Raw genomic sequence first — 10,842 nt, 5'->3', positions numbered from 1 at the left:
TTGTTGTTGACTTTTTTAATAAAATTAAACTTAAAAAATTTACATTAACTAATAGTAAAATAAAAACTGCGATATAAAATATAAAAAAATGAAAATAAAATAAAGTGGAATTAAATATAAAAAAAACAAAAAAAAAACCAAAAAATTTGTTGCCAATCGCTCCAACCGAGGATCGACCTGGCTCCTACAGACTTTTTGCACGCAACTCTCACCACTTGGCTACCGCGGACGCTAAACTTGCTTGCTTTGTTTGCTTACTTACACAAAAGACAACAGCTGGCCGCTTTTACCAGTGCTGTCATCGAAAATTCCCCTGAGCCGCGTTAATCCCCAAAATTGTTGTGCATTTATTCGGCTGCTTATGAACATTTGAAAGAGGAAAATGCATGAGTTAATGCAAATAAAGGCTGTTTATGCAGATAAGCGGGCCCGTTTGTCACCCGTAAGTGGGACCTGTACATGCCTTGGTATGAATAAATTGAATGTGTGCTTCATAAATTTCACATACATATGTATATTTCTTACTGATTTTTCAAATCCAGTGCTGCTACCTGCAGGTGATCGTTTGTCAATTGTCGCCGGAGTATAGTTTTGAAATAAATAAATTCGTTTCCAAAGCGAATTTATTACTATGGGTTGTGAGACTATTATTCCCTTTACGGTTTCTGCTTATCGTGAATTTGATATATCAGGAAAAAGTCGGTCGATTGCTGCTCTTTGTTGATGCTTTCATACACTTCAAAAATGGCACAAATTGCAATTTTTGGTTCAATTAATCGGGGAATCAATTAAGCGGGAAAAATTGCTGGTATATCTCTTTCCGATAGCACATATTTTTAACCTATTATGCGGGAAAACCAATTAACCGGTTGTCAATTAAGCGGAGAATACTCAATAAATAGCAGATGCATGTTGTTTTGTCCTCGGGGTAATAATACTAATGCTTCCGTTGATATTTTTCCGGTGCACTCCGAAGACGGATCACCATTTGATCATTTGACGACAGCTCTTTAGCGGTACCTGGTGGGGATGATACTACCACTCGAAGTTCGACTCCGGGCAAAGAAGATTTGCAGAGCCGATAATTTGAAGGACACAACAAGAAACCCTCAACCCAATCCTTCTACTTCGAAGGAGCAGACTTTGAGAAGACAGCGGTCATTAGATACTACCGATGGCATAGAGAAGAGGCCAAAAACCTCCGCTTCAAATAGCCTTATCAACCCTTCACTGGCTCTGAGGGATTTTATTGATGTTGCCAGACAGCACTTGCTTGTAGCGGTAATGGACTTGGGACTCCGGCAGGGAAACTTTACGAAGGACAATTGGAGACTCGTCCTCACCTCTCTGTACTCACGACCTTTAGAGTGATATGATGGTAGAAAATGGCTTGCAGTGGGTTGTTGCCAATCTAGTGCAGCTTATGATGAACATCACTAAGCCAACTCAATTTCAGCTTTCGACGAAATACGTGACCACAGTGCCGGAGGATAGCAACTTTAGCGGTATGAGGTTTATTTGGCGTTCCTCATGCAAATATAAGGTGGGTATGTATTACCATATTTCGATATTTTCCTATCTCAATACATATCTCGTGACATACTTATGATGAACTGCAACCTCGTTGAAAGTTTTGTCTTAACCCATTTTTTTGAGATAGCCAACAGGGTACTATTACATTCACTTTTATTCTCATGCGCTACATTTCCACAGAGTCACTGCTGACAATTGCAAATGCAGCCAAGGTTTTCCACGATGATTCACATCATCCATTTACTTAATACACAGCCATTAGTGCGCAGAGTTTGCAAGCGAGAAAAGCGCATGCAACTTGTCAAGGTGACCGCACACTTTTCACCATCTAACTTACCTACTGTACATGTGCGCATACATACCCACAGCGATGAGATTCCATCACTCATCCGCTCACTTGCAACATTATTCAGCTCATCCACTTGGCCGCTCAGCCAGTCGGTTAGTCAATCAATTTGAGTGCTTGGCAGCTTTTTGTGTTTGATTGCGATCAGTGTTTGGGAATTCTGCTCGACAAGTGGGCTGCCACTTCGACGACTTAAGGCAGAACGGTGGCCAGGGACGAACGACTGACTGGCAGGTTAGCAGCTTTCGTCTGATGCGTTTGCTGCGCCAAATACTCGCTATACATACTTATAGTAGTAGTCCACTTTTGGCTTTGTTATTTTAACAATTGAAATGAAAGCAGAAGTTATTTGCAGTTGAGAAGTATCTAACAACTACCACCACCACAGTAACTGCCGCAGAACAGTGGGATCCAACGTAGCCATGGCTTGGAAGAAATGATTTGGCATTTCAAATGGTTGGGGGTTGGGTGGATGATTTAAGGAAGCAGAACAAGACATTTTGTGGCACTGATGTTGCAGCTGATGCGCCAGTCAGTGATGATGACATTGATAAAAGGCATTGCTGCTCTCGTTAACGATAGTTGATGTGGTTCTTGCTACAGCGCATTGTATGCATAGTCATCTTCAAGTTGTTATTGTTAAGTATTGCTGAGCATATATATGTATGTACTTACATAGCAGTCAGTCGGATGGTGGATGGTGGCCAGTGTTTGCTTAGTTGCGCTAGGCGTGTCGAGTACGTCGATTGCTTCAAGTGCCACACAGTGTGGTGGGTGGGTGGCCAGAATTGGCATCGCAAAAGCGCGCGGTAAACGTTCTTCAACTTGACATAATGAAAATGACAATCATACTTGAGACAAATTGTGAATTTATTCAAGCAGTCATTGCTGCCAGGAGCTGATGGGGGGGGTGGCTTAGCTTTCAACTTTACTTTACTTATAATGCCATGGTGCTTTGACTCGATAGTTGGTTTTTGTAAACTAAATTGTGGTTTGGACAAAGTGGGTGTGGGTGGGAGTAAAAAGGAATGAATTTCTTTGAAATGTTGCGCTGTCAAATGCACTTCAGTCACTAATCAAAAATATTTCTGAATTAGTAATTGTAGTTTAGTTAGTGCACTCGACGGATGTTTATGTAGGTACAGCTATGCATTGAAATATTTTAATTGAATTGAAAGCCAAAGCAAGTGTGCTGACCTCTGCCATTTACATACATACATACAAAAGAGGAAGAAATTTCTGATTTTTTCATTGAAATATCCATACATAAGTATGTAAATTTGCGTTAATTTCATAATGCAAATTAAATTGATGAGTTTTATAAACTTGCAGAATTACGCTGTAAATTTGTTTGTAGAATTATGCAATGCACACACATCTATGTACATATTTATATTTGAACGATATCATATTCAGTGACTGAGCCCTCATTTTGAAGAGGGGAAAACCCACGCGCCTGCGAAAAATAGTCGCGTTGTTCAAATTTGATGATTTCGAAAAAAAAGTGTTTTTAAAAAACTTGAAAAACTCCATATCTTCCATAAAAATGCATTAAATTTAATGAGTAAACAACCATTCTGAAGGCCAGCTTTACCGTTCCAGGTGAAAAAAAAACTTTTGAATAGAGTTGCCACATGTCTAAAATATTAGTGAACAAAATATATATTTTAACCAGTGTTGCCATTTTAGTTATTTTCCAGCTAGATTTTTATATTTTTTTTTAACTATAAGTAAAAATTTTGAAGAGAGTTGCCAACTATCTAAAAATTTAAATCTATCAGCCTTGGCATGAGTTTAATTTTCGCCCCAAATCAATCTCTTTTCGCGTATGTGTATTCACTAAGGGCGGATAAAAAATCCGAATTTGTTTTCCAGCATCACTTTTTACACTTTAAAAAATTTGACGAAAAATATAAATTTCTGGAAAAAATGTATTTTCCTTAGATTTTGTATAGAAAATTTTGGATTTTCTTAATTTTGTTAGCATAGTGCAATTGAAAAGGTTCCCAGGTTGAAAATTGTGCCAATACTAAAAAAAAAGTATAGGTTAGGTTAGGTTAGCGTGCGTTGTGATTTCGTAGCGGTTCCATTTACAGCTGCCGGATATGAACAAGTTATGGTGGAATTTCGGTCAAAAATTCACGTAAGAAAATTTGGCGTTTACATTTCTGTGGCGGCTACGCTTCGATTGCTTCGAAGATAGCTGGAATTCTTCGAAATTGTACTTTTAGTGTTTGAAACCCTGTCGTGAAGAAGAAACATTTGCTCAGGATAAACAAAAATTAAAATACGAGATTATGTTGGGGAATAAAACTATTTATCGAAAACACTAGTTGGCAAGTAATCTCACGTTGTCCAGGGTGTGGAAATGAGAATGCAAGAGCGGGAGTTGCTTTTAGTCGAGTAACTCTAAATGCATATACAGAAACCCTACACACACTGGTATTACTTAAACAAATACAAAATCAAATTTTTTCATAATTTATCAATTTTATTTGTTATCTCAAAAATTTACTCAAATCAAAAAGAAACATGTATATTTAGTTTCTTGATGTGCACGTTTATCACCAATTTCAGTATTTTTACATTTTATTTGCTAGAAATTCCCGATTTTGCTTCAATCCAAGGCAAGTACGAGGTAACACGGGTGAATACACCTGGCCAGCCCATTTCACAGCCAAGTCGAATGCCAAAGGATGTTGCACCAATCAGGACAGTGCTTTCACCATCGTTATACACCAACGGACCACCGGAGTCACCATTGCATGTGGAAATACCACCAGTAGTCTTAATGCAGATATTTGTTGATTTTACCGAGCCAAGGAACCATCTGTTGCATACCCTATTCTCCAAAATAGGCACTTCAATAAAGCGCAGTACGTCAGTGGCGCCTCTACTACCTGTAATTAGAAACGAAAAGAATTACAGTATACCAAAAATTCTCATTTTTGAGGTAAGCAATTTTGGTGGAGTGGACAACAACGCCTAACTAACTTACTGTCGCTAATCTTTCCCCAACCAGATGCGATCACTTGTTTACCAACATAGGTATCGTATGTTTCCGCTACTTTAGGCAAAGCAATAGGTTGAACGTAGTCTGAAAATTTTAAAATTACGAAATATTAAAAAAAAAAAAATTATTTGCTCGAATTTCACATGCAATTAAATACTCACCGTTGAATTCAATGGAGACGGGTAGTTTTATAAGTGAAATGTCATCGACTATAGCAACTCCATCATAGGTTTCATGAACAATTATATTTCTATTAGAAACGTAGATTATATGTTGATGCTTCTCCGTTTTATCCGTGCGATTCCAAGCGCCCAAATATACATCGACACCAAGAGCGCTACCAAAAAAAAAGTGTACAATTTCAAATCGGGCTAGAGGTTTCGTACATACTATTTTTGTTAGTGTCGGTTGATACTTCCAATAGAAGAAAGATTGTTATAAATGAAATGACAATTACCCAGGATACCGCAACAAAAATAAAGAAATGAACTATACGGAGTAAAAAAGTATACTAAAGATGGCAGAATGTCGGAACTGGTTTGTCGCCAGACCAAATTTGGCATGCCGTATGTAGGGACTCGCGTTCCAAAATGTATCACTAACACTGTTAGTACCTCAAAATGTATATGTACGTACATACCCATCTGTGCAATGTGCTGCTGTCAGTAGCCAACGATCAGAGATCAAACTGGCGCCACACCACGAAGCACCGTCTTCAAAATATAGCAATAAACCGGCCTGATAAGGAAATTGTTTCGCTGCCGCCACATTTCCATTAGTGATACGTCCTTCAGGACCTCCGAGAGGCATGCGTGGATTAATTGGAATTGCTGGGTACACATCTAACGAACGCACTTTAGACCAATCAACTTCGTTGGCGGAGGCGATTGAGCTGCCTAAAAGGCAAGCGGTTAGAACAATTAGCCACTTCATATTTGATAATGAACTTACGAATTAACTATCGACATGCTAGCACTGATTGCTTTTATACTTTGCGATTAACTGGACTCACAATGGAGTGCCAGTGTTGAGCATAGAATCATGATAAGATAAAACTTAATTTATATATACGAGTACCTAAATACTACCCAAAATGGTATTTAAATTTTTACAGCTGTACTAATCTACTGACAATTAAGAGCAATAAATATTGATTTAAAGCTTTGAGTTTTCCCGCAATAAAAACGAGGTGTTTCCAAATTATAATCTCACAAGTGGCTGTTTGTATTATTACCAAATTGACCGGGGGAAACCCAATGAAAATCCCAGCCGCTTTCGGTCAACACGTAGTAAGCAAAACAAATTAAAAAAAAAGAAGGTGTGTTTTTGCCGAGTTGGTTGGTGGTCAACGGGCATAGACGGCGTCTTTCCTGCGATGTTGCAGAAAGCGGGCCACAAGCAGAGGGGTTATTAGTGTAGCAAAGTCGAAGGCTGTTTAAGATTGACCCGATGATAAGTAGAATTAGCCACGCGAGGTGCACCCACTAGCCTAGCACCGTTTCTTCAAAAGGCCATAGAAATAGATGCTGCTGCTGCAGTGCTACCTCGAACGAACTCATAAGTCCAACGTCAAATTTGAAGTGACTAATTGCTCTAACCGCATGCCTTTTGGGCGGCTCAACCGAGTCTGCTAACGAAGTTGATTGGTCCAAAGTGCGTGCGTTAGATGTGTTCCCATCGTTGGCTGCTGACATGATTGATTTGAAGCGAGACTCCGACTTTGGATATTCCAAATTTGGCCTAAACACTAACCGGTGTCGCCCTTCTGCCATCTTAAGTATAATTTTTTTTTACATCTAGTCCTTGTTCTTACGTTCTTTTTTTATGTTTCTGTGTCCTACTATTTTTGATAGCGCATTTGGTGTTAATGTTTACTTGGATGCCAATGTTATAGCCGATGATATTTTGCTCATAAAGCTTACGATCTGCGTTGGTAAAAAAGGGATCACATCGGTTGGGTAAAGATTAGCGACAGTAAGTTTGATGTTTTCCAACAAAATTCGTAACTCAAAAATTAGACTTTTTTATCCTGCAATTATTTTTGTTTAATCACAGTTAAAAAGACCGCTACTGACGTGCCGCGCTATATTGAAGTTCCTATTTTGGGAAATAGGGTGTTCAAAAGCAATAATAAGCCCACCTCCAGGCCTGCAAATCGGGGTAAAGAACCAATGTAGAGCTGAGGCCACATAGAGGTCTTTAGGTACTCTTGTTGCTCGACTATACTCTATTCCTAGTATTGCTTACGCGTTTGCGCACCATAGGCCGATAACCAACTATTGTCGAGCCTTGGTTAATGCCAGCAGGAGAGAGAGAGAGAGAGAGAGCTGTAGTGGCGTCACTCTGATGTATTTGATTCTAGGATCCACTACGTCTGTGCATCACTAGGTGCTGCTGAAAGCCAGCCGGACGAATTTTTCAGAAGTAAGGTTTGGTATTAGTAAAAGGCAATCTTAAGGTATAAAAAAACCGAGGGTAGCTAACGTGGCCTCGCGTAGAACTTTACCAGAATCCTCGCCAAAGGGCACTCTCAGCCAACATATGCATGTTAACGTGTAAAAAGGTAAGGTGGTTCATAGGCCGAGTCGGCCGGGAAGCCATTGGACATTCTCCGAAATGCACTCTTCCCACAGTATGGGTTCAGCGAACTCGAGACTGCTGCTTTAATCAGCCCCTAACCCTTTTTTGAGAACAACTGAAGGAGCTTATGGAGGTAGAAAAGTTAAGATTCGATTGTTGACTGTATCATATTACAAATTCCATGAAGCCAAAGTGATTGAATTCGGAAAAAGAATTAATGGTTGGAGCGCATGAATACAAAATTTAAGGAGGAGTAGGTGCAGCGAGTTTTTATTGGGCAATTCAATTTGAAGCTATCTATTCGTTTACCAGACACCCATACGAGAACGCATTTTCTTAGATAGCCAGGCGGACACTCGGAGGTTTCCCTCCTCATTTAACCTTTTGAAATCTGTGTGAGGAAGTTTGGCACAATTTGAAATCAAGTTCACAGTGGAAGAATCAGCGAAGTGTGGCTCTGCACTAAATGTGTTAAGCGAAGCGGAGAAGAGCTCCTACCTTAAGAAATATAAGACCTATTTAAAATTAAGGACCTCTTACGATTTAGCATAGCCGGGGTGCCCTGGTACTGGTAAATGTACTTGAACAAGCATTCCTGCTACACAATTTAGAGTGCAGCCGCTTTAAACTTTTTAATAACAAATTTTTATGTATTTTTATTTAAATGTTAAACTAAATTTCAATAAATTAAAAAAAAAGTCACACACTTACAACTCTTCCAAATTAGATATCTAACTAAAACCAATTCAATGTTAATAAATGTATTCTACTTTCTCCGTACATTCAACACAAAGTAAATGTGTCAAGTTTCAATTAGTGTCAACACTAATTTTTCGTGTTCCCCTATATGTACATATGTACATATAAGTATGTATAACGGATGGACGTCCGCATGTCAAGTCGCGACTNATTCAATGTTAATAAATGTATTCTACTTTCTCCGTACATTCAACACAAAGAAAATGTGTCAAGTTTCAATTAGTGTCAACACGTCAAAAACATGTAATATGTAGCACTCACATANGTGTTAAGCGAAGCGGAGAAGAGCTCCTACCTTAAGAAATATAAGACCTATTTAAAATTAAGGACCTCTTACGATTTAGCATAGCCGGGGTGCCCTGGTACTGGTAAATGTACTTGAACAAGCATTCCTGCTACACAATTTAGAGTGCAGCCGCTTTAAACTTTTTAATAACAAATTTTTATGTATTTTTATTTAAATGTTAAACTAAATTTCAATAAATTAAAAAAAAAGTCACACACTTACAACTCTTCCAAATTAGATATCTAACTAAAACCAATTCAATGTTAATAAATGTATTCTACTTTCTCCGTACATTCAACACAAAGTAAATGTGTCAAGTTTCAATTAGTGTCAACACTAATTTTTCGTGTTCCCCTATATGTACATATGTACATATAAGTATGTATAACGGATGGACGTCCGCATGTCAAGTCGCGACTGTCAAGCGCAACTCCACATGCACCAAGAAAAATCCATTAGTGGCAATGAGAGCAAATCAAAATCACTGATTTACTTACTCTGTGGCCCACCGTTACCTTACCAGTCACCGGAGTATAGGATCAATGATTAGCTGAGAATACAGCAGTGACTACGATACGACAAACAGTCAGTTGACATACGGAACATAAACAAAAGCTGCAAAACTTTTTTTTTTTTTGGGTGGAAGGCTATGCTACCAGCGCAATTATGACAATGTCAATGCAATTGCAGCAATAGAAGGGAGGAGGGTAGAGCACGTTTGCCCGGTAACATATGAACATATTCTGGACAAGTGCATCTGAGGAATTCCACGCAAAGATAAGCAAGCGGAAAATTAAGAAAATTAAATTTAGACTTTGGGAAGAAGTAAGGATTAAAAGCAGTTAAAAAATTCAGCTAAATAGACATCTAAAAACAAATAACGATAGAGCTGTTCTCATGAAAAGAGAAAACATTACCTAGATCGACTGTTGCATATTTAGGGTGAAATTATTTCATTTGAAGTACTATAGCATAAATATCTGAAAAAATTGTGATACGGGAAAATACTTTACAAAACTTTATTTACTAAGTAGCAAGGACCGAACATAACAGTTATTGATGAAAATTGTCATGAAAAAATTCACTTCGAAGGAAATGCGCTACAACTAAGTGATACATACCAATCGATTTCTTTTTTCACCGAGACTCATATTTGAAAATAAATTTTTATTTGCAAAATTTAAAAAATAACAATTATTTTTGATTTTTATATATAAATCCATAACAATGATTTTTGATTTTTATGTTATATGTCTTAGATAACCTTAGATAACAGTTATTGAAGACTTCTATTATTTATAAAAGTCGTCAATAAACATCAGTCAGTGACTTTTACTTTTAAAAGTCATCAATATAAATCAGTCACCGACATTTATTTTTTAAATCATTCGTATAAAAGTCATTAACATTTTTCGTAGTTAAGAAGGCGTTGGAAAACAAAACTTTACTACGACTTTTACAAATGACTCTTATAGGTATGATTTAAAAAATAAAGGTCAGTGAGTGATATTTATTTATGATTTTTATAAATAAAAGTCTTCGATAGCTAAGACATATAATTTAAAAATCAAAAATAATTGTTTTTTGCAGACTATTTAGATAAAAATTATGAGGTGGGTTTTATCGAAGGCTGAGGTAGCTCAGCCGCTCCAGGGTTGAGTGGAGGTCCCACTAACCCCCACTGAATAAAATAAACACAGTAGTTAAATATAGCGAACACAACCACACAAACACGCGGCCGTTCGGCCAGGCTGCCGGTACCCTGACGTCCACGAAGAGAGGGGAGAGAGAGAGAGCGACTAACTGGTCGGCGGTCGGCGTCGTGGCTCAGAGAGCGGAGACTGTCTAGTGGCTAGTGACGGTGGCGGTGATGTTGAGAGCGGTGACGGTGAGAGCGGTGATGGTTCGGTGAATAATGACAGTGAGAGCGGTAGCGAGCGTGATGATCAGGCATGGGCAGAGAGTTAGCAGGTGCTAAAAGAGCGTAAGCGTTGAGTGTACATATACAAGCGAGAGCGCAGCGATGAGAACACGACAGCATGCAAAATGCATTAGGTACACTAACACATGCTCACTTTTAGCTCACGCTTGTTTGTGGTAGTGCCCACCTCTGGTGATGATGGTAAATGCCCACAGCACGGGTACTGCAGCCAATGAGAGCGACGATGCTAATCGTGATGGCAGTAGCAGTCCCTTTAGTAGTGACGGCCCTGCGGTGATGTTGACGGTGGCCCAAATAGTGATGAGGGCGGTAGCGACCTCCCGTAGTGAGAGCGGTATTGGCGGCCCTAGTTATAACAAAGGGCCTCTGATGAGTAACGGCGG

The 10,842-nt window shown here is 38.7% G+C and overlaps 1 protein-coding gene across 1 annotated transcript; it reads right to left on the bottom strand.

The window, feature by feature from the left end:
• Nucleotides 1–4,440: 4,440 nt before the first annotated feature.
• LOC108379848 (brachyurin-like) lies at nucleotides 4,441–5,825 on the bottom strand. Its single transcript, XM_017636202.1, has 4 exons — nucleotides 5,533–5,825; nucleotides 5,054–5,229; nucleotides 4,878–4,976; nucleotides 4,441–4,779 (listed from the first exon to the last, which is right to left on the bottom strand). The coding sequence occupies exons 1-4, from the start codon at nucleotides 5,823–5,825 to the stop codon at nucleotides 4,469–4,471; spliced, it is 879 nt and encodes a 292-aa protein (XP_017491691.1). The 3' UTR covers nucleotides 4,441–4,468.
• Between the last annotated feature and the right edge of the window lie 5,017 nt (nucleotides 5,826–10,842).

This window comes from Rhagoletis zephyria, unplaced genomic scaffold (genome assembly GCF_001687245.7).
Source record: "Rhagoletis zephyria isolate East Lansing unplaced genomic scaffold, Rhagoletis_zephyria_1.1 Rzeph_scaffold_17476, whole genome shotgun sequence".
Lineage (NCBI taxonomy): Eukaryota > Metazoa > Arthropoda > Insecta > Diptera > Tephritidae > Rhagoletis > Rhagoletis zephyria.
This window is presented reverse-complemented; position numbering and strand designations above follow the sequence as displayed.